General features: G+C 37.1%; 1 protein-coding gene across 1 annotated transcript; it reads right to left on the bottom strand.

Annotated features, from left to right (window-relative positions):
• Positions 1-21,384: 21,384 nt before the first annotated feature.
• On the bottom strand, positions 21,385-21,904 carry LOC118980742 (40S ribosomal protein S20-like). The gene has a single exon (XM_037037385.1). The coding sequence runs from the start codon at positions 21,786-21,788 to the stop codon at positions 21,429-21,431; it is 360 nt and encodes a 119-aa protein (XP_036893280.1). The 5' UTR covers positions 21,789-21,904; the 3' UTR covers positions 21,385-21,428.
• Between the last annotated feature and the right edge of the window lie 1,922 nt (positions 21,905-23,826).

The raw sequence follows: 23,826 nt of genomic DNA, 5'->3' as shown, positions 1-23,826 counted from the left end.
TCCCAGAGGAAAAATCTGGCATCACAAACAATTCTTAAAAAACCTGTGAAACCTGCTCTGCTAAGAGTGCTTTCATTCATATGTTAAGGGTATGAGCAGGAAACCCTAAAGTTTCTGCAAAACTCCCTTCCTTACAGACTCTGACTCAGACTAAGCCCTCAGATTTCTTTGAAATGTTATCTACTGTTTGATTCTTGCTGCCCTGTATTCCTGTGTATTACAACCCAATAAAAGCCCTTGGAGGAAGGCACTTGAGGCTTTTTTCCCCTGAGAAACTGGCCAGTGCTCAAGGCCTTTGTTTCCTTAGAGAAACTGGCCACCCCTCCTCCCCAAGCAGATCATGTATTGGTAGTGTTTACTTTCATCCGTAGTAGATGGGGGACTTGAGGGAAAAGTTGCCCACACAAAACTGTTCTTCCATGGTGGGTTGAGCTTTTCCCAAAAGATATACCCATGCCCTAACTCCCTGAGATAATTTGATTTATAATAAGAAATATATATTTGGTCTTCATCTCCATTTCTGACCCACAGCTCCCCAAACCTTTGAAATTTTCTCAGTGTTAAGAGTGAAAAAATATAAACTTTTAGCAATATTTTATATTTACAAAGTCTGAATTTATATATACTTATTTATTCTATTTACTTTTTTTAGGGACATTTGGAAGATTTTTTTTGTTAAATATTTTATTTCTTTATCTTTAGAGGGTTCGGGAAGGAGAAAGGGCGAGAAACATCAATGTATGGTTGCCTCTCATGTGTCCCCTGCTGGGAACTGGCCTGCAACCCAGGCATATGAACTGATTGGGAATCGAACCATGATCCTTTTGTTCACAAGCCCATGCTCAATCACTGAGCCACACCAGCCAGGGCTGAAAGATTTTTTTGATCTATACAAATGTACCTAATAATTTTGATTTATGCTTTCACATATATTTAATATATTTGACAAACATTTATTGAGTTCCTACTATGTACCAGGCATTATACAGAAAGCAATGATGTGGTCCTATCTTTAAAAAGCTCACAAACAAGCAGTTTAAGTATGAATGAGATTTAGCAGTCTAACAGATAAATATGCTTATGACTAGGAATCCACTGATTTTAGAATCTTCCCAGAGTTCCATAGTATCCTATGCATGCTTTGGGGGGAAAACATGCCACTGTGTCCCCTTGATAGATATACTTAGTGTTGCCCAAAAATCTTAGGGTATTTGTTTGTTTATTTGATTGATTGGTTGGTTGGTTAGTGGTTTTGTTTTCCCCCCGGCTTAGGGCCAGTTATTGGACTAAGATTTGGGAATTGCTGGTCTGGTTCATCTCCATTCACTAAACATTATGAAAGTTAATAAACAGAAACCTCTTTTAAAATGAACTTGGGAGTTTTGGAGAGAGAACTTTCATGAACATGTCACTCAATTCACACTACTGATCCCAACAGGAAGAGATAAACCTTGCAACTCTGATAAGAAATGCTACTATTTTACTAACTTAGGAGGAGGAAGAAAATATTCCTCCTTAATAATTATCAGCTCAGCCAACTGGAGACTGAGACAATAAAAATTCAGACACTTTGAATTTTCAGTTTTCTTCAATAAATTCTTAGTCTACAATAGTTCTTCCCAACTCAACAAAATAATATTTATCTCCTTTGTTTCTCTGGAATCGCATGTGTTTTTTCTTTAGATCAAGCATCCTAAATGGCAATTCTTTGTTGTTCCAGAATAAACCCATTCTTCTGGAGAAATATGTGGCTGCCTGTTAATTAAAGGTCAATAGCAGAGATGCATCTATAGCATTCCTGTTAAGAGCTTTCTTATATTTACTGAACATTTCCAGTGACAGAATCTCATCCTTTGTGAGTCAACTGGGTCCTTTGTTACACAAAGCATTAGAAAGTTGTTACATATACCTGTCTTCAATCTACCTCCTTTTAACTTCTATTCATTAGCCACAATTCTTCATTATGTGAAAATAATGAGTAACCACCCATAAATGGTGGTTTCTTAAAATTTATAATGTACGACTTTTCTAATATAGTCTTTGCACACCTACTTCTTCCCATTGTTGCCTACTTTGCACTCATTTCAGACCACTCATATTCTTGGCCACTTTCTGTAGATCAAGCTCTAGTTTGTCTATTTTCCTTTTAAAATTTAACTTCCATAATTGGTTGTAATGCTCTGATCAATGAAAATTACAGTGCAGCCCTACTTGGAGACTAGGTTTATACTAATACAGCATATTTGTAGCAGCTTGTTTTTTTTTATCTGTTTTGTATCAGTCACATAATTTTGCTAGGACACATGAACTTAGAGTCACATAAAACTTCCATGACTCTGTTTTCATGAAATCAATTTATAACCTAAGGCTCCTCTTATCCATTCTTTCTCATCTGATTCTTTAAATATTAAGAACAACATTTCAAATTTACTCCTATTGTTTCATTTTATTTGTTTTGGGTCATCATTCCAATTTCAGTAGTAAAATTTTGGGACTGTATTATATAATTCAGCCCTCCAATGTATTTGCTTACTTTTTTTCTTTGAAAAGATATTCACACCCCTACGTTCATTGCAGCATTATTTACAATAGCCAAGGCATGGAAGCAGTCATCACCAAACAAGTGGATAAAGAAGATGTGGTTCATACACAAAATGGAATATCATACAGCCATTAAAAAACAATAAAGTCTTGCCATTTGAAACACTATGGTGGAAACACTGTGCCTCCTTGCACAACCAAGTTTAAAGACAACAAAGTTTCAGTAACAAAAATGCAACCAAAACACAGAAAATTGAACTGTACGGAAGTCCGACAACAACGAACCGTTCAGCCAGACCGGTCCAGAGGCTGGTGGAGTGGGGTTGCACAGGAAAACTCAGCCAGACTGACCCAGGCATGCAGGTGGCAGTTGGCAGATCCCAGGTGAGGGGTCGCAATGGGCAGACCCAGTGTGGGCGCAAGGTGGAAGGCTGACCGCCAGATAAACCAGGTGAAGGAGCGAGCAGTGAGACAGACCAGGCAGGCCCCAGCAGCGGGAAGCAGCAGAAGAGCCTGCCATTGCCCTTCTTTGACCCCACCCTCACATACAGTGTCACAACCCAGCGACTGAGTTGCCCCACCCTGGTGAACACCTAGGGCTCTGCCCCCCATATGTAACAGGCACAAACAGACCAAAGCATTATGGCTCAAGAAGAACTCAAAGCCCCAGAGCCAATAACTCTAAGTGACCAAGAAATAGCCAACCTATCAGATGAACAGTTCAAAATACTGGTGATCAGGATGCTCACAGAACTGGTTGATTTTGCTTACTTTTATAATTTTTAAATCTGAAAATGTGTTAAAGACTAAGTCAGATAAGAAGTATAGAATGAGATTAAGAGAATGGCTTCCAGAGTCAAATAGAGTTAAATTCTGCCTCTGAGTGCCAGCTTTGATGTTTATTTCTTATATCCATTGACTTTGATAATTTAGTTAATTGTGTAAGTTCAGGTTATTTATTTGTGAAATAAGGACAATAATAAACTTAATTTATAGCATTACTATGCAGACTACATATAATAATGTCTGTAAAGAATTTAACACGATACCTGGGTAAGTCATTCACTGATTTTTTCAACAAACATTTATCGAATGACTGGTAGTTTTCAGATATCATTCAAAGTCTAGAAGATGGTAGGTAAATAACATTTAATGAGGCAGATGAAGATCCCTCCAAGAACTGACATTCTGAGGTATAAGAGCAAGATAACAAGCATATAAACATATAAAATGAATAGATCAAATAATTGTAGAGGATGGCAAATGCTATGAAAAAATGGATTAAAGGAATAAAAGGGAATTAATAAAGGAGAACATCTTTTAAAAAGGCATTATTTATAATAAGATCTGCTTGAGAAGATAGAACCAGACACAAGAACAACTGGAGTAATAGTGCTCCAAGCAGAAAAATAGCAAGTTAAAGACTCTGAGCAAAGAACAAGATTATAGCTCTGAAGTGACATAATGCAGTTCAGCATCTCATTGTGAACATGAGGAAGAGAAGTACAAAATGTGGTCAAAGAAATAGGGGCTAGATCGTTCAGGGCATTTTAGGTTACAGTCTGATTTCTTGTTATTTCTTCATGTGATTTAAAAAAATAAAGATTTTATTTATTTATTTTTAGAGAGAGGAAGAGAGGGAGAAAGAGAGGGAGAAAAACATCAATATGTGGCTGCCTCTTGTGTGCCCCCCTACTGGGGACCTGGTCTGTAACTCAGGAATGTATGCTAGACTGGGGATAGAACCAGTGACTCTATGATTCACAGACTGGCATTCAGTCCGTTGAGCCACACCAGACAGGGTTACATGTACTTTCTTATGCCAGTTTATTTAATCTGTTTTTATGTGTTTCTTATTTCTTATATTTTAAAATGTACTTTATTTTTGAAATGGTTATAGTAGTAGATGATAAATATATGCTAACAATCAAAAGTTGTATAAAATTAAAAATTCTGAGAAAAATTTCTTTAGAAATGTATTCTAGTCTAGAGCCTCCCTAAGATTTGAGGCTCACCTCTCAAGTGTTACTTAACATTAAGAAGTTTTTAAAGCCCTGGCTGGTGTAGCTCAGCAGATTGAGCACAGGCCTGTGAACCACACGATCACAGTTTGATTCCCAGTCAGGGCACATGCCTGGGTTGCAGGCCGGTTCCCTGCAGACCAACTCCCAGCAGGGGACGCACGAAGGGCAACCATACACTAATGTTTCTCTCCCTCTCTCCTTCCCCTGTAAAAGATAAATAAATAAATAAATAAATATTTTTTAAAAATTGAGTTTTGTTTTGTCATTTATAATTTACCTAATGACAACAGTGGTTTTGCCAGAGACCTGGATGAGGCAGTGACCATGGAAAGAGCTTTTCCACTCACCACAGCACTAAGCTAGCAGCAGCAACTGAGCAAAGCGTTGCTATACAAATTAGCCTGTCTTTTGGCCAGGCTAAGATTGTAGTTTCACACTGAATGCAATACCGTAAGCATAATAGGGTTGCAGAGCTATCTGTATTTTTGCTATCCATGAAGTTTTCCTTCTCTTAAGATATGGTTTACTAAACATTTTAGGGAATTGCTTTACTTCATTGAATGGTAGAGTGGAGGGCATGGCTGACGAGGAAGTCTGCATCTGACTTTTTACATGTTATATACTGTTGTCCTGTTTTTATTTTTCCTTATGGAGTGGCTGCTGCCGTATGTATCACAGAATAATGTCTATTACTTATACAGCAATTTTTATCTACAGTGTGATTACAAATACTAACACATTAAACATCAGGAGAGAAGGATTATATAATGCCTCAGACAAATATCCACCCCCTGTATTTCCAAATGAATTGAGTAGGTGCATTAAATAAAATAAATGGATCATCAGTTTACTTGGAGCTGTATTACACAAAGCGGTCCCCTAGCACTGGATTTAGTGACTGATGGTTACAGGTTCATATTACAGTACATTACCAGAACCCCTGCAGGGGAGGCATTTGCAAACCAATCTTTTGCCTGGTCTCAGAGGACTTAACTTTAATAAGGACTGATATTTCTTCACAGCCTCTTAATGGATCCAGCTGGCACTATGTAGGATTCTCAGGTATGGTGGATTGTTTTACATTACTCCATCTGTTGATGCTTCCCAGGAGGGCATATTTTAGTATGAAAATGTTTTGGTAAAACCAACAGTGAAGTTTTACCATTACTCTTTCACCTTTCACTTATATCACACCCTCTCTGTCCAAAATCACACACTAAGAGTTTCACAATTGAAATAAATGAAGTGCCAAATACAATGGCTTTCATTTTATCCTAAACACCTCCATGGGCATTTAAAAGTAATCCTTTGTTACATAGAACATTTCCTAATTGCATTTTCTCTTTCATTTCACTGTTGAATGGTAAGAAAGAGCTATTTTTCCAGAGTTTAAGGGGAGGTAGAAAAGATAAAATTGTATACAATATTACATAAATCTCTGAATTCACCCAACTGTTGTGTTGGTGCTGATAATAAGCCAAAACATAATTTAGATCAGTTTACCTGAAACACTTCAGCTTACCTGATTAAAGAATATTTCATTTCTTCTCGATATATCATGCTATATGGGAAAGGAATCCTGAAAAGAGTTTATTTGGGAGTATAAGCTTCTTTTACTCTCTAAGAAAAATTTTAGATCTTAACAATATATATCATGAAATCTGGGGCTTGGCCACTTGGCACCTCCCATTCACATGACTCAACAATTGGTGCTGAAGGATACAGGTTTTTATTAATGAGGCTGCAACCTTGTGGGGGCAGAGAGCACTTCTGGGAGCCCTTCTCTCCCACAAGGCACAGAACTTCCCTTTCTCCCTACAAGGCTACAAGCCAAAACTATGTCAAGAAGTTCCATATATATATATATATATATATATATATATATATATATATATATATATCATCCAGTCATGCAAGCAGGTCTCCATCCTCTCTGGAATTCCCAATTGTGGTTTCAGAGTTGCCATCCTCTCAGAGCAGCTCTCTCCTTCAGGATCTGGGGCACACTGTTCTCAGCATCAGTGTATCAGTTCAGGAAACCATGTGCCATGCTACACTGGATCATGGTGACTCAAATGCTGGAGCCCAGGAAGGCACACATCCCTGGGTGGGACCCTGCCTCCAGGAGTAGGCTCCCATCCATTCAAGGTCTAAGTTCTTGGTGGGGCCCACATGGTTCTGGTCCCACAAGTGCATCAGTCTGTGCAGGAAGCAGGACCAGAGGTCTAGAATTTCCAAAATGCCAAAACTCCAGAGAGAGTGCTTGTACTAAGCTCTAAAGTACTGTACCAAAATTCTCCATACCAAGAGAGTGACTTCTCCATATGTACTCCAGAGAAGCAGAAGTCTGCAGCTTAGCATTCTTGGTCACAGTTCAACTCCAAGGATCTCTCATGTCTGTAATTAGCCTATTGGTTCCTGCAGCTCTATTAGCTCTGCCTCTATCTTCTCCACGTGGACCTCCTTCTCTCCTCGGGTCTCTCTTTGAAGTTATCTCTATTGAACTCTGCTTCAGACCTCCTCTGACCTTGAGGCTCTCTCCTCTCTCTCTGACTTTCAGCCAGCTTTAACTTAAATGCTCATCTCTGAACTTCCGATTTGACCTCATATCTAGCCTTTCCTATGGTATTTTAGTGTCTGCCATTTTTGTCAGCTCCTCAGTGTCTTTGACTACCCTTTGGTTGCCATCTTAAGTCAGGGAAAGAGTTCCCAGTGATGCACAGACATCCAGGAAGGCATTCACGCCCCTAGATATGTCACAAATCACTGCATAGTTTCATAGTCATCTACACAATTCACACTGGGCAGCAGTCTTTTACCCTTCAGGAAGACCTGGCTATTAATTTTCCTTTGTTATGCAATATGTCTTAAATACTTACTGTACTTTCCACTCAATGGGCATCCTGTGCCAAATCTTGCCTGAAGAAAGTATTGTGGGGTTGTTCCCCCACTTTCAGGGGACCCAGGCTCTGCAGCCCATTATAAATATAGTGTTTATATAATCTTAAATTACATGGTGACTCCACAACAGTGTTTTTTCTTTTTACTTTTATTTACCACATATAAGTATCCCCTATTTTTGAAAGTAATAAGAACAAATTTAATATAATCAAAAGATATGCAGCCAAATATCATTATTTATAACATAAAACAAAAGAAGGGCACAGCTTTCTAAATTTTGGGCATTATTTTTGTATGCATGGAAATATAAAAAGGTTTTTAGAAAATGCAAAGTCTTATGAGAACTTTATTTAATAATCTAAAAATGTCTTTCCTACATATGTAGATAGTGGGAGGGAAATGGAGACAACTGTACTTGAACAACAATTTAAAAAAGACTTAAAAAATAAAACTCTTTATTGAAAAAAAAAGACCAGATAGTGGTATTTGACCAGCAGAATAACCAGACACCTTGAAATAAACAAAGTGACAGTAACCAGAGGGGAGGCAGGAGGGGATAACAGGGGGAAAAGTGGGAAGGGCCGTAAAGGAGCATATATGAAGGACACATGGATGAAGTCAAAGGGGATAGGATTGAGGGTGGGAGGTGGGGATGACTGGGATGGGTGGGAATGGTAGAAAAAAAATGGAGAAAACTGTATTTGAACAATTTAAAAACAGAGCTGGAAAAAAAAAAACAACCATATTCACCTGTCCCCTCAATCAGTCCCTCTATTTATGTTGGTCAATGCTTTCATGATTTACTGTCTAGATAGTCTCTCAATGAGCAATAAGTTCAAAACTAGCAGTTTCAGATTTGACATCCAGATGTAAACCACCACTTTTGTTGGTGGACTTTGCTTTCAGGCTCTATTTTGATTCAAGCACATCATTTGGTATGTGAATTCTTCCATGAGAGAGCATTGCTGATATAATGAAGATGAAACAGTTGAATAAGCTGCAGACTCAGAAATAAATGTTGGAACCCTTATGGAGGGAAATTTATCTAATGGGGGTGGAGAGCTGGAGGAAAAAGGCAGACAGTTGTACTTGAACAACAATAATTAAAAACATGGAAATTAAAATATATATATTATTGCTTATGCTTTTGTCTCAGATTTTTATGGTTTTGGGTATAACATGTAAGTCTTTTATCCATTTTGAATTCATTCTTGTATATTACATAAGAAGGTAGTCCAGTTTTAGTTTTCTGCCAGTATCTGTTCAATTTTTCCAACAACACGTATTGCATAAACTATCTTTAACTCATTGTAAGTGCTTACTTCCTCTGTGAAATATTAACTTCACTATAAAGTTGTAGGTTTATTTTTGGGCTTTCTTTTCCATTTATGTGTATGTCTCTTTTTATGCCCCTACCATGCTTTTTTGATGGCCATAGCCTTATAGTATAGTTTATTATTAGGTACTGTGATTCCTCCAACTTTGTTCTTCTTCCTCAAGATTGCTATTGTTGGTTGTGGCCTTTTGTGGTTCCATATACATTTTTGAAATATGCATTCTAGCTCTAGGAAACACATCATTGGTATCTTGAAAGAAATTGTGTTTTAGTTATATATTGCTTTGGGTAGTATGGGCATTTTAGTGATTATAATTCTTTCTATCCATGAACATGGCATATGCTTCCACTTATTTGTATCTTTTATGGTTTCTTTCTATCAGTTTTCTGAGTATTAGTGTTTCTTTAAATTTTATTTGAATTTTTTGAATTTTCTTTGAATTCTTTAAACTTTCTGAGTATTAGTGTTTCATGCTCTTTATTAGGTTTCTTCCTAGGTTTTTATTCTTTGTGCTGAATTCATTTCACTGTTCTAGTAGTTTTCTGGTAGAATCTTTTGAGTTTTCTATGTAAAACATCATCATCTGCAAATAAAGACATTTTTACTTCTTCCTTTGAAGTTTCAAATCCTTTTGTTTTTTCTTATTGTCTTACTGCTATGGTTAGGACCTTACATACCATGTTAAACAGGAGAGGTGAAAGAAGATATTTTGGTCTTGTTTCTGATCTTAAGGGGAATGATGTATTTTTTGCCCACTGTGTATGATGCTGGCAGCAGGTTTGTCATGTATGGCATTTATTATGTTTAGGTATGCTCCTTTTATTCCCATTTTGCTGAGAGTTTTTCATCATAAATCTGTGCTGGGTTTTATCAAATACTTTTTCTGAATCTATTGGTATGATCATGTGGCTTTTATCCTTCATCTTCTTTATATGGTGTATCACACTTATTGGTTGGTGAATTTTTTACTTACCTTGCATCCCCACAATAATTCTCAGGTGATCATTTTGTATGATCATTTTTTTTATGTATTACTGTATTTGGTTTGCTAATATTTTGTTGGAGATTTTAGCTTCTAAGTTGATCAGGGATCTTGGCCTATAGTTGTCTTCCCTTGTGGTTTCTTTATCTGGTTTTGGAATTAGTATATTGCTGGCCTCATAAAATGTGATGTGAAGTCTTTCCTCCTCTTGAATTTTTTGAATACTTTGAGATGTAGAGGTGTTAATTCTTCTCAGAAAGTTTGGTAAAATTTAAATGTGAAGCCATCCAGTACCAGTCTTTTGTTTATTGGGAGTTTTTTGATTACTGCTTCAATTTCACAGTGTAATCTGTGTACTCAGATTCTCTGATTCTTCCAGATTTAGTTTTGGAAGATTGCATGTTTCTAGGAATTTATCCATTTCATCCAGATTGTCCAATTTCTTGGCATATATTTGCTCATAATACTATCTTACAATCATTTTTATATCTTTGGTGTCAGTTGCAACTTCTCTCTTTCATTTCTGATTTTATTTATTTGGAACCCCTCTCTTTTTTTCCTGATGAGTCTAGTTAAAGGTTTGATAGTCTTATTTATATTTCCAAAGAAGCATTTTTTGGATTCATTGATCTTTCAATTTGTTTTTAAAATATTTTATTTATTTATTTTTAGAGAGAGGGGAATGGAGGGAGAGAAACATCAATGTGGGTTTGCCTCTCATGCATCCCCTCCTGGAGACCTGGCCCACAACCCAGGTATGTGCCTCAATTGGGAATCAAACTGGTGACCCTTTAGTTCACAGAGAAGTTCTCAGTCTACTGAGCCACACCAGCCAGTGGCAAATTGTTTTTTTTTACTCTTTTATATATTTCTGCTGCTATCTTTATGATTTTCTTCCTTTTACTCAATTTCAGCCCCTTTTTCAAGATATGTAAGATATAGCTAGATTGCTTATTTGAATGTTTTCTTAGTTTTTGAGATAGGTCTGCAATACTATGAGTTTCCTTCTTAGGACTGTTTTCCCTGTGTCCCACAGATTTTTGGTTGTCATGTTCTCATTTAAATTTGTTTCAAGGTATCTTGAAACAAATTTCCTCCATTGATTGCACTGTTGACCCATTGTGTAATAACATGTAATTTAGCTTTGATGTTTTCATGTATTTTTCACTTCTTTTCTTGTGATTGATTTCTATTTTCATAGCATAGTGTTATGATCAGAGAAGATGCTTGATATGATTTCAGCCTTCTTAAAGTTTTTTGAGACTTGTTTTGTGACCTAATATATGGTGTATCCTAGAAAACATTCCGAGTGCACTTGAAAATAATGTATACTCTGCTTTGGGGGGGTTGGAATGCTATAACAATACCAATTAAATCCATCTTATCTAGTTAGTGTGTCATTTAAGGCTTCTGTCTCCTTGTTGATTTTCTGACTAGATATATCCACCGAAGTCAATGGGGTGTTAAAATCTCCTACTATGACTGAATTTATGTCTATCTCTCCTTTTATATCCTTCAAGATTTGCTTTACTAATTTAGTTCCTCCTATGTTGGTGCATAAATGTTTACTAGGGTTATATCATCTTGTTGGATTGTTCCCTTAATTCTTGTGTGTGGCGGACTCCAGCCAGCAGAGTCCTCTGTTGTGACTGAAGATGAGAATAAATGCACAGGAGACAGCAATCCTGTGGAGAAAATAAGAACCACATGGCTACTCTCTCAAAGGGAGAGTGCCCATGAATGCCTCAGCCACTCTTTCAAAAGGAGAGTGCCTTGACCCTTGCCTAGACAGGCTTTTATTGTTTTTCTTGGGTTTTATATCAGAGAAGGATTTATTATCTATTACATAGAATATTATTGTCTACATTTTAGGCACAATCAAAGAAATGAAAATAACATGCAGAGAAGAATGGTGATGAGCTGATTAGCTTTGTTCTTGGAAAATTCACACAAGCTTTGGATATTACCTTGAAGATAGACAATACACATTTGTTGTTTTAAACTCCATCTAATGCTGATGGAGTTTTAGCAAGAGCAAGCCATAACAGTCTGTATGCATTTTCTAGACTTGATTCCCATGGGAAAACTCGCTTTGAAGGTCTGGCTCCTGCACACCACATTGCTTCTGTAGGTTTTCCATACAGAGCTGAGTCACATTTGCCCCACCAAAACAAACCAGTCCCCTACACTTATGTATTTCCTTCTTTGTCTTATTTACTGCAGCCTTGGTTTTAAAAGTCTGTTTTGTCTGATATAAGTATTGCCACCTCAGCTTTTATTTTCTTTTCATTTGCATCAAATATTTTTACCATATCTTTATTTTTAGTCTGTCTCTATCTTTCACTCTGAGATGGGTCTTGTTTTCTTACCCATTCAGCTGCTTTACATACTCTGATTTGAGCATTTAACCATTTACATTTAAAGTGAGTATTGATAGGCATATTTATTGCCATTTTATTTTTAACTATTTTCCTCCTCCCCACTCCTCTTTCTCTTTCTCCTCCCATTCTCCTCCTCCTCCTCCCCCTCCTCCTCCTCCTTCTTCTTCTTTCTCCTCCCCCTCCTTCCCCTTTATGCAAGACCTTTAACATTTGTTGCAATACTGGTTTGGTATTAACAAACTCCTTAACTTTTTTCTTGTGTGGAAAGCTCTTTATTTCTTCTTTAAATTTAAGTAATAATCTTTCTGAGTAAAGTAGATTTGGTTTCAGTGCTTGCTTTTCATCACCTTGAATATCTCAAGCCAATCCCTTCTGTCTTGTAATGTTCCTTTTTAGAAATCACCTGACAGTCTAATGAGAGCTCCCTTGTAGTTAATTAACTCCTTTTCTCTTGCAACTTTTAAGATTCTCTTCTTGTCTTTAGGCATTGCCATTATAATTATGATGTGTCTTGGTGTGGGCCTCTTTGGATCCATCCTGTTTGAGACTCTCTGCACTTCCTGGACTTATGTGACTTTTCATTTACCAGGTTAAAGAAGTTGCTGGGCATTATTTCTTCATATAGTTTTTCCTTCCCTTGCTCACTCTTTTCTACTATTGCTATCCCCTTGATGCAGATGTTGTTATCCTTCATGTTGTCCCAAATGTTTCTTAAAATCTCATTTCTTATTTATTTATTTATTTATTTTTGCTGCTCTGCCTGGGTGTTTTTTTTTCTACCTTGTCTTCCAAATTGCTGGTTTGATCCTTTGCTTCCGCTAACCTTCTGTTTAACTCATCAAGTGTATTGTTTATTACTGATATTACATTTTTTCTATGTCTTTTTTTCATGCTGTTGAATATTCTCATAATTATGACTCTAAACTTTATATCTAATATTTTGTTTGCCTCTTTTTCATTTAGTTCTTGTTTTGGAGAGTTATCCTGTTCTGTCATTTGGAACTATTTCTTTGTCTTCCCAAGTTGGCTGTCTACTGGTATTTATTTCTATTTTTTAGTAGATCCACAAAGAGTCTGGTGCATGCCTATGTCAGACACTGATTGCGACTTGCCCAGTGTGACCTGTTTAGAGGTTCAGTTATCCACAATATGTGGTTCTCTCTACTGGGCTTTGATGAGTGCAGGAAGAATAAGACTGTGAACCAAACCTGTCTTTAACCAGCACCAGGACCAGGGGAGGATCAGCCAAAGTCTGAGAGCTCCCAGAGATCCATTTTTGCTGTTAGTCTTAATCAGTGAAATATACTCCAGCTATACTCATCAGTCTGGCTTAAGCTTCACAGGGTGGGTTGAGAGGGTTTCCTACAATTGGGTCTATTGCTTCCCCCAGGCTGCAGTCACTTGTAGGGTAGTGTTCTGCCCAAAACAAGATGGTTTCTGTAGTATGGGGAATGACTGAGCACAGGGATCCTGGCAGCAGACCCTACAGGTTTCTCCCCAGCTTCCAGCTGTACTCCTCAGAATTCCAGGTTAAACTCCAGAGGGTGGGACAAAGGGATGCCTGCAGGTGGGGTTATTGCTTCCCATCAGGCTAATGTCATGTGGAGGGGAATTCTCTGCTGACAAAGATGGCTTCTAAAGTATGTAGAATGATTCAGCACAGGGATTTGGTGGTTGACCCTCAGCTGTATCCCAGAGCCACAAACCCCAGACACTACGCACACATCTCCAGTCCACAAAGCCTTCCCTCTGTTGGATCCCAAGGTAAGTGGCTGCAAAGAAAATTTCATCCATTGGCTCTTTAAGAGGCTCTCTGTGTCTTAAACCATCTCTCCCTGGAAGACAGAAGCCCCACTGCTTTTCACAACTAGATGTTTTTCTCAATCTTTTCCTGGTTCTGGCGCTCTAAGCTGGGGAGCTCAGCTTTGGGATTAGATGACTCACTTCTTGGGGGAATACCCCATAACCACTGAAATGTCACTCAAACACTTCAGCTTCCACTCATGGGAGCTTAGCCAACCTTCTCATGCCTCCTCCACACTCCCTACTATTCACATTGCGGTGAAGTAGATTCCTCCATAAATCCTTGGTTATAAGGCTTTTCTCCCTAGCTAGTGTTCACTTAATTATTCAGCATGAATTTTCTTTTAAAAATATATATTTATTTTTTACAGAGAAGGGAAGGGAAAGAGAAAGAGAGGGGTAGAAATATCCATTGTGTTTGCCTCCCATGTGGTCCCCACTGGGGACCTGACCTACAACCCAGGCATGTGTCCTGACTAGGAATCAAACTGGAAATCCTTTTGTCTGCAGATGATGCTCAATCCATAGAGCTATACCAGCCAGGGCACAGAATAAATTTTCTATAATTTAGTTGTAATTCCATTTTGGTGAATGTAGCTTCCACTTAGTCAGCTGCTTTCTTGGAGTCCAAGTTTGGACATTTTTAGATTTCAGGTGATTTACAAGTAGTATTATACAGTGTATTTCTCCATCTAATGTGTGGACCTCTCTGCCTGGTTCTAGGAATTGTAACTCTACCCCCTGTGGCTAAGGATGAACAAGTGACCTCTGGAATTCGAGCTGCAGGAGACAAAGCTTGTCTCTGGTAGCAAATGCTGCCTCAGTTTCCTTTCTGCCCCCAAAGCATGGTCAGAAGACCTTGATGAGTAAGACCCCTCAGAGGAGGGGCAATCCAAGCCAGACATGACTACTTGGGAGGCCATTATGAATGGACACAGGGAGGCTGCAACCAAGGGGGAGCAATGAAGTCTTGCTCCCTGGGGTTTGACAAAGCCAGAGTCCCCATGTCTTCTGGAAGAAGCGCTTCCTGGATCTAATCCCCTTAAGCCTGAATAACTGATGGGGAGACGTGCAGCTCCTTGCCTTGCTAGAGCGTGTCCTAGGGAAAAGTCTGGCATCACAAAGACTTCCTGATAAACCTGTGAAATCTGCTCTGCTAAGAGTGTTTTCATTCATATGATAAGGGTCCCAGAAGAAATGAGTATGTCTCCCCAAAGTTCTGCAACCCCCTTTCCTGACAGACACTGACTCACACTAGCCCTTAGATTTCTTTGAAATGTTATCCACTGTTTGATCCTTGCTGCCCTGCATTCCTGTATATTACAACCCAATAAAAGCCCCTGGAGGAGGGGGCTCAACACCTTTTTCCCCTGAGAAACTGGCCACTACTCAAGGCCATTTTCCTCTGGGAAACTGGCCACCTCTCCTCCCCAAGCAGATCACATCACGTCTCAGTTATGTTTACTTTTGTCTGTGACACACAGGGGGACTTCAGAGGAAAGTGGCCCCCACAATCTAACTTATCTCACTTTCTATAATGCCCTCAAGGGCCACCCATGTTGTCACAAATAATATGATTTTCTTACTTTTCATGGGTGACATATATATATATATATATATATATATATATAGTCTCACAAATCTACATACAAAATGTATTTATATATAATAAATTAAAAAAATATAAGAGTGTATATATTCTTACAAATGTATATATTATATATATTTAGATAAATGTAATATATATTTATTAAATGATTTTTCAATATAAATATTACATAATTTTATTTATTTTAAATATATTTTATTGATTATGCCATTACAGTTGTCCCATTTCACCCCTTCATTGCCCTCTACCCTGCACACCCCCTCCCACCCACCTTACCCCATTTTGTTCATGTCCATGAGTCATAAGTGCTTTAGCTTCTCCATTTCCCACACTATTCTTTCCCTCCCCCTATTTTATCCCCACCATCTATGCTATTTATCCTCTGTACCTTCTCCCCCCTTCTCCTCCTCCTACTCCCCTGTTGCTAACTTTCCATGTGATCTCCATTTCTGTGGCTCCACTCCTGTTTTAGGTGTCCTCTTAGATTGCTTTTGTTTTAGGTGTGGTTGTTAATAACTGTGAGTTTGCTGCCCTTTCACTGTTCATATTTTTAACTCATTTTTCTTAGATAAGTCCCTTTAACATTTCATATAAGAAGGGCTTGGTGATGATGAACTCCTTGAACTTGACCTTCTCTGAGGAGCGCTTTATTTGCCCTTCCATTCTAAATGAAAGCTTTGCTGGAAAGAGCAATCTTGAGTGTAGGTCCTTGCATTTCATGAGTTGGAATACTTCTTTCCAGCCCCTTCTTGCCTGGAAGGTCTCTTTTGAGAAATCAGCTGACAGTCTGATGGGAACTCCTTTGTAGGTGACTGTCCCCTTCTCTCTTGCTGCTTCTAGGATTCTCTCCTTCATTTTAATCTTGACTAATGCAATTATGATGTACCTTGGTGTGTTCTTCCCTGGGTCCACCTTCTTTGGGACTCTCTGAGCTTCCTGGACTTCCTGGAAGTCTATTTCTTTGGCCAGATTGAGGAAGTTCTCCTTTATTATTTGTTCAAATAAGTTTTCCACTTGTTGCTGTCCCTCTTCCCCTTCTGGTATCCCTATAATTTAAATGTTGTAATCTTTAAAGATGTCCTGGAGGTTCCTACGCCTCTCCTCATTTTTTTGAATTCTTGTTCCTTCCTTCTTTTCTGTTTGGTTGTTTCTTTCTTCCTTCTGGTCCACTCCATTGATTTGAGCCCCAGTTTTCTTTCCACTACTATTGGTTCCCTGTGCATTTTCCTTTATTTCACTTAGCACAACCTTCATTTTTTTCCATGTAATTTGTGACCAAAATCAACCAGTTCTGTGAACCTCCTGGTCACCAGTATTTTGAACTGTGCATCTGATGGCTTGGCTCTCTCTTGGTTGTTTAAAAATATTGGCTCTGAGGCTTTGATTTGTTCTGATTGAGCCATTTTTGGTCAGGTCATGCCTGTTATCTGTGAGTGGCAGAGCCTTAGGTGTTCACCAGGGTGGGGCAACCCAGTTGCTGGGTTGTGAAGCTGTATGTGGGGGCAGGATCAGAGAGGGAGCAATGGCACCTGTTCCACGTTCTCTCAGATTTCAGTTGCCTCTTCTGCTTCCCACAAGCAGGCACCTTTTCAATTGGTCCTTTTAGGCTTTATTTCCTGTCACTGGGGCCCTGGGTTGTGCAGTCTTTCTCACTGCCTGTTTTTTGCCTGGTTTATCTTGGTGCAAATGTGTGTCTGCTGTCAGCCAACTGCCTTGCAAGTCTTACTGGGTTTGCTTAATTTCTTCATGCACCAGGTTCTGCTAACCACCGCTTCTTCCTGACAGGATCCCTCTCTGCTAGCCAGCAACTCCACCCCTCTTACCTGTCTGGATGAATGGTTCATTGTTGTTGGACTTTGGTACAGTTAAATTTTCTGTCTCTCTTGGCTGTGCTTTTGTTTCTAAATCTTTGTTGTCCTTAAATTTGGTTGTGTGAGGAGGCATAGTGTCTCCACCTACACCTCCATCTTGGCTGGAAGTCAAATTTTAAATATTATATTGTATTTAGATATAAATTTATTTATTTATGTAAATATTTATATATGAGATTTTATGTATATAAGATTATATATATTTGTGAATATATTACATGTAATTGTATATTCACAAATTTATATATTTTATATATAAGTATTTATACATTCATATAAATATATATATATATAAGATTTTATACATTCTGACAATATATAATTACATGATATATTTATATATTTATATATAATTATAGGATGTAATCGTATAATTATAAACATATAATATATACCATGTAATATATTTATATATTTAAACACATATAAATATAATATATATTTGTATATTATATGTTATATATAATTATACATTTTATATAAATATGTATGGTGCACATTATATATAACACATGACAAATAAAATACGTGCATATTTATATATAATGTATTTATGTATACATGGAATATATGTTATATATAACATGTATTTATTTTAATGTTTATATGAATATATGGATATGCATTATGCATTGATGTCTATAAACATATTTATACATACAATATAAGTATATTTTATATTATATTACATATATAATATATTTATACACACATGATATATAAATATATAACATATACTATATAGATTTTTTTTAAAGATTTTATTTATCCTAGAGGGGAAGGGAAGGAGAGAGAGAGAGAAACATCAATGTATGGTTGCCTCTCATCTGTCCCCTGCCAGGAACCTGGAACTGGGAACTGGCCTGCAACCCAGGCATGTGCCCTGACTGGGAATCGAACCGCGATCATGTGGTTCGCAGGCCCGCACTCAATCCACTGAGCTACACCAGCCAGGGCCCATATACTATATAGATATTTATATGTATTAGATATATATATATATATTCTCATACATTTTTAAATACTTTCATCTTTTGATACACAGCTAGGTTTTCTCCATATTTGGCAATTGTGGATAATACTGCCATACTCAGGGGAGTGCAGATAATTCTTAAATATCCTGCATTTATCATCTTTTTTATATACCCAGAAGTTGGATAGCTGGATCATATGGTACTTAATTTTTATAAACATTCATACAATTTTCTTGGTTAATGTGCCAATTGACATTTCCATCAGCAGCACACAAGAGTTCACTTTTATTACATCCTCTTCAACACTTGTTATCTTTTGTTTTATTTAAAACAGCCATTTTTATTATTACTCTAGAATTTGCCCTATGAAAACCTATTTCAGATTCTACTAAGTGATAACACTTTAACATTGTGAATAGAATGCAGAAACTTTAAAATTGTATGTGCCATTTACTTACTGCCATCATGTTATAACTCACATATATATTATGTTTAGAAATATTTTGCCTTCAACATATTTATAGATTTTTTCAATAATCATTTATGAGGTATGTCCATAAAGTATACAACCGTGTACTATTGCAAAACCGGGGCATTTATTAAAGAAGATAAAAGATAGAAGAAACAATGTGCCTATTCCAATGCTGCCTTAGTCTCCTTCAAAGTAGGCACCTTGGGACCTCACACAGTTCTCCAAATCACTGACAGCTACCCTGTCATTTTTTTCCTGAATCTCATCAATGGCTTGAAATCTCTTCCTCCTCAAAGGTGATTTTAGTTTTGGCAAAAACCAAAAGTTGCAGAGCACCAATTCTGGCCTGTAGGGGGACTGAGTTTCCTAGGTGATTTGATGTTTCACTGAACAAAACTCTGTACAAGATGTGATAAATGAGCAGGTGCATAGTCCTGACTAAGCTGCCAATCATCACTTGCCCATAGCTTCAGTCTTGTGAATCACCCAAATAATTTCCATGGAGGAATCTTCATGGAAGATTAAGCTTTATTAGTCTTTATTAATCAATAAAGCTTTATTAAGCTTTATTAAGCTTCATGGAAGCTTAATAAAAAATTTGATGCAGATTTGTTCATCTAGTTGCTCAGTTATTTTGAAGGCAACAGCCACACAGTACACATGTTCACTGAACAGTGTCTACCACCCCCACTGACTATTCCAGCGAAGTCATCATTGTTCATACATGCACATTCCAGTCCAATCTCCTTGGCTGTCAGATTACATCAATTTTGCACAAACCATTATTGTTATATTAAAAATGGTAGGAGTTTTTACAGACATACTGCATATATATTGAACAAAATTAAGAGAAAGGCAGTCTATCATATTAATTATTTCCATTGCTCTTCTTTCTCTCAGATGTTCCAAGCTTTGTCTTATATTCCCTTCATCCTGAAAGACTCTATCATTTATTTAGATTGGGTTTTTGAGCAAGAAACTTTATTATTTTTGTTAATGTTTTCTGCACTGCCTTCATTCAAAAATACATTTACTGGATATTTAATTCTCTTTTTTAATATTTTATTTATTTACCTTAGAGGGGGAGGGAAGGAGAGAGAGAGAGAGAGAAATATCAATGTATGGTTGCCTTTCATTCGTCCCCTGCCGGGAACCGGGAACCGGGAACTGGCCTACAACCGAGGCATGTGCCCTGATTGGGAATCGAACTGCAATTGTGTGGTTCACAGGCCCGCACTCAATCCACTGAGCTACACCAGCCAGGGCTGGATATGTAATTCTGAATTAACAATTCACTTTTTTCTTTAAGCACTTTAGAAATGTCCTAAACTTTCTTTTAACTTCCATGATTTTTTATTTTACTATTTTATTCCTTTACATTATTGCTTCCTTATTTATAATGTGTCACTATTTTTCTCTATCAATGATTTATTAGCAATACATGGTATGCCTGCATATTACTTTATTAAACTTTTCTGGAGGTTCCCTAAACTTTATTATTCTATAACTTTATGTCTTTCATCTAATCTGTTTTTTTCAGATATCTAATATTGTATAATTCTTGAACTGTTGTTTACAGCCATTTACTGAACCATACCACTACAATCTTTAGTTATTACTATTTCCCAAGCTGATTAAGGTATTTGGTATAACGTTATTATAATTGCCTACCCTAAAAATTTGTTATATAACTCAAATTTGCATTTAAAAAACGTTTAGGCCCTGGCCAGGTGGCTTCGTTGGATGGAGCGCCCTCCCATACACCCATAGGCTGCAGGTTTGATTCCTGGTCAGGGCCCATACCCAGGTTGGGGGTTCCATACCCAGCCACGATGCACAGAGGTATAACTGCTGTTTATTTCTCTCTTCCTCTCTAGAAAAGGCACCGATTTCAAAACTAATTCAGAGTAGCAAATGAGAGCCTTTTCTCAAGGGAGTATTTGTAAAAACGTTTATATATGTTGTCAGAAATATTTCTGGAAATTTTCTCTAATAGAAAATATATTTAGAAAGATATCCTATTATAAATTCTAACAACAAAATTTCAAATACATTAACAGAACACCAAGAGATTGATTCTCATCCTACAAACCCATTTAAATCTCTGCTACGCTAACTATCAAGCTCTAGGACATCGGCCAAGTTAAGTATCAAAGACAGTTTCTGGATCTCCACAATGAGAACAGATTTCAAAATAAAGCATATAAGTACACAGTCTAATAGTTAAACAATGATACCTATTATTATGCCAATAGGGGGTTGACCTTTATTATATACTTTTCAGTCCCAAAGTTAACAAACAAAATTCAATTGTCCATGATTCCAAGTGTAAATTGGAACCTATTGGTTTAGCTGATTCTAGGAAAAATGAAAACAGGGTAGACCACTATAGGTCACCCATCTAATTCTGATATTCTACTTGGAAAGTAGAATAAATCCATAGTACAACTCTGTAGTTCTAAAATCTGCCAGTACCACAAATGAAAGTCAACAAAATTTAACAACTGATAGTCAATTTATTAAAAAGAATGATTTAGGCATTTGCAATGGTGACTTCAACCTCAACTCCTGGCTCAATACTGATGGATGTAATCTGCTTAACAATCTCAGAAGGGCTGTGCAAGTCAATGAGTCGCTTGTGGATCCTCATCTGAAATCGATCCCAAGTCTTAGAACCCTCCTCAGAGGGAATTTTTCTTGTAGTGATTCTCAGAGTCTTGGTAGGCATCCGAACTGGTCCTTTCACTTTGAGATTCTTCTCCTTTGCGCCTCTGATCAAATCAGCACACACCTTCTCCAAAGACTTTACGTGCCGGCTGGTTAGAGTAATTCTAATTCGGTGAATCACCACCTCTGGTTCCACGGGTGTCTTTCCAGTATCTTTAAAAGCCATGGCTGCGGCGCGGCTTCCTGACCGACTTGTTCCTCGGCGAGAGCGAACAGCGGTGAGCCAGGAGCAGGAGCGGGCTGAACGGAGTAACTTGCAGACGCGACTGCGACTTCCTCAAAAAAAAAAGTCTTTCATCTAATTTGGAAAGTTAGTTTTCAACAATTTTTTTCCTGCACCAATCACTTTCTTCTATCATTTAGGGAGTTCAATATACCAGTGTAAGATTGTTTGAGGTTGCACCATATATCCCTTGGAATCTATATATGTTCTTTCTCAAACTTTCTGTTTTTTTTTAATATTAAAATTTTTATTTATTTATCTTCAAATTAACTGATTTTTCTTCTCTCATTTCCATTTGTCATTGAGCCTATCCAGCTTTGGAGTTTATTTTCACAATATTCTATGTTTAAGTTCTACAATTTTCATTTCTTTCTTTTTATAGCTTTTATATCTCTGAGGACAATTCCATTTTTCATTCATTTCAACAGTGATATACTTCTAAAGTTTTCTTGGATTAATTATCTTTTAATTACTTTTTCCCTTGAGAATTGGTTCAATTTTCAAAAAGTATTGAATGTTGAATAGTTTTGAATTATGTTTTGTTTATTTTGAGCATTATATTGTGAACCTATAGGTCTCCAGATAATGTTGATATTTATATTTCTTTTTGCTTGCACTCAACCTGCTTGGAATTAGATCTCAAGGTCTGATTTATTTTCTGTCAGTTCAATTATTCAAGCCTCTGCTATGTTGTTTGGTATGTCCATTCTCTCACAGAGATTTATCTTAGACTGGGTAGAGGTTTAGATAATGGTTGATTTTTTTTAATGTTTCCTGTACATGTGCAGTTTGTGTATCCAGAATTGTGTTGGTTCATACATATAATAGCATCCTTTTTCCCAGCTATTTTCTTCTGGGAATTTCTATAAGCCCCCTTTCCCTGTTCCTCTTACAAGAAGAATGGAGTTCTCCTAGAGTTTTAGCATTCTATGTTATAGTGCACTTCCATACAAGCACATCCACACTAAGGGCCAAGAAGCAAGAGAAACGAATTGGAAAAATTGGGTTTCCTCCACACTCTTTCCAAGACACATGTCTCATTTTTAAGTTCTGTTAAACAAATATGTGCATATTCTCTCTGAGATTTTTGTGCCCACTTTGATACTGCCATACTGCAGCAGTATGGTTTTGTAAATAGGATTTGCCTCAAGGCAGTGTCAAGAGAGAAAATAAGAAAAAAATGGCAGATACTTCCTGGCACTCTTGGGTCAATTTATTTAGTCCTCTAGTCAGCATGATGGGTTTCTTTGGAAGAAAGAAATAACTTTTTCATTTCTACCCATTGAATTGTTACTTGATCTGATCCACAATTATATCAAAGTTAGGAGATAAAGAGGAAATAAAACTAAGAAACATACTGGCACAGTATTGATAGCTCTTCAAATTTTGACTGTGCCATTCTTCTGCTGTTATTTACTTTTAAGCATCCTCAGCTAGTTATATTTTTCATTTTGTCTAGATATTTTAGTTTTAATCAGTGGGAGAGACTTTACATGACTTAATCTATCACAGTAAAACTAAAAGTATTTTTGTATTTATTTTTAGTTGGTTCTTATATAGTTTATATTTTAAGGAATCTATGCATTTCCTTTAAGGCTTTACATTCACCAACAGAAAGATTTTTAATATCTTGATTTTTTTGCATCTTCTGTACTTGTAGTCTTCCTTTTTGCTCTGGAAACTGTGTATTTATAATTTTTATTAGTCTTACAAGTAGTTTAACCATTTATTAGTCTCCTCAAAAACTAACTTTTGAAAAAATACTTTCTAATCTGTTTCTTTTCTATTTAACTTCATTCTTAACTATTACTTTTAATTATTTTTTAAAGATTTTATTTATCTTTAGAGAGGAAGGGAAGGAGAGAAGGAGAAAAATATCAATGTATGGTTGCCTATTGTGAGTCCCCTGCCGGGAACTGGCATGCAACCCAGGCATGTGCCCTGACTGGGAATCGAACCACAATCGTGTGGTTCGCAGGCC

This window comes from Sturnira hondurensis, unplaced genomic scaffold (genome assembly GCF_014824575.4).
Source record: "Sturnira hondurensis isolate 20B ecotype Veracruz unplaced genomic scaffold, ASM1482457v3 Scaffold0023226, whole genome shotgun sequence".
Classification (NCBI taxonomy): Eukaryota; Metazoa; Chordata; class Mammalia; order Chiroptera; family Phyllostomidae; genus Sturnira; species Sturnira hondurensis.
This window is presented reverse-complemented; position numbering and strand designations above follow the sequence as displayed.

Excerpts from the sequence above, each read along its gene's own strand:
- LOC118980742 (XM_037037385.1), bottom strand. The coding sequence starts at position 21,788 with ATGGCTTTTAAAGATACTGGAAAGACACCCGTGGAACCAGAGGTGGTG.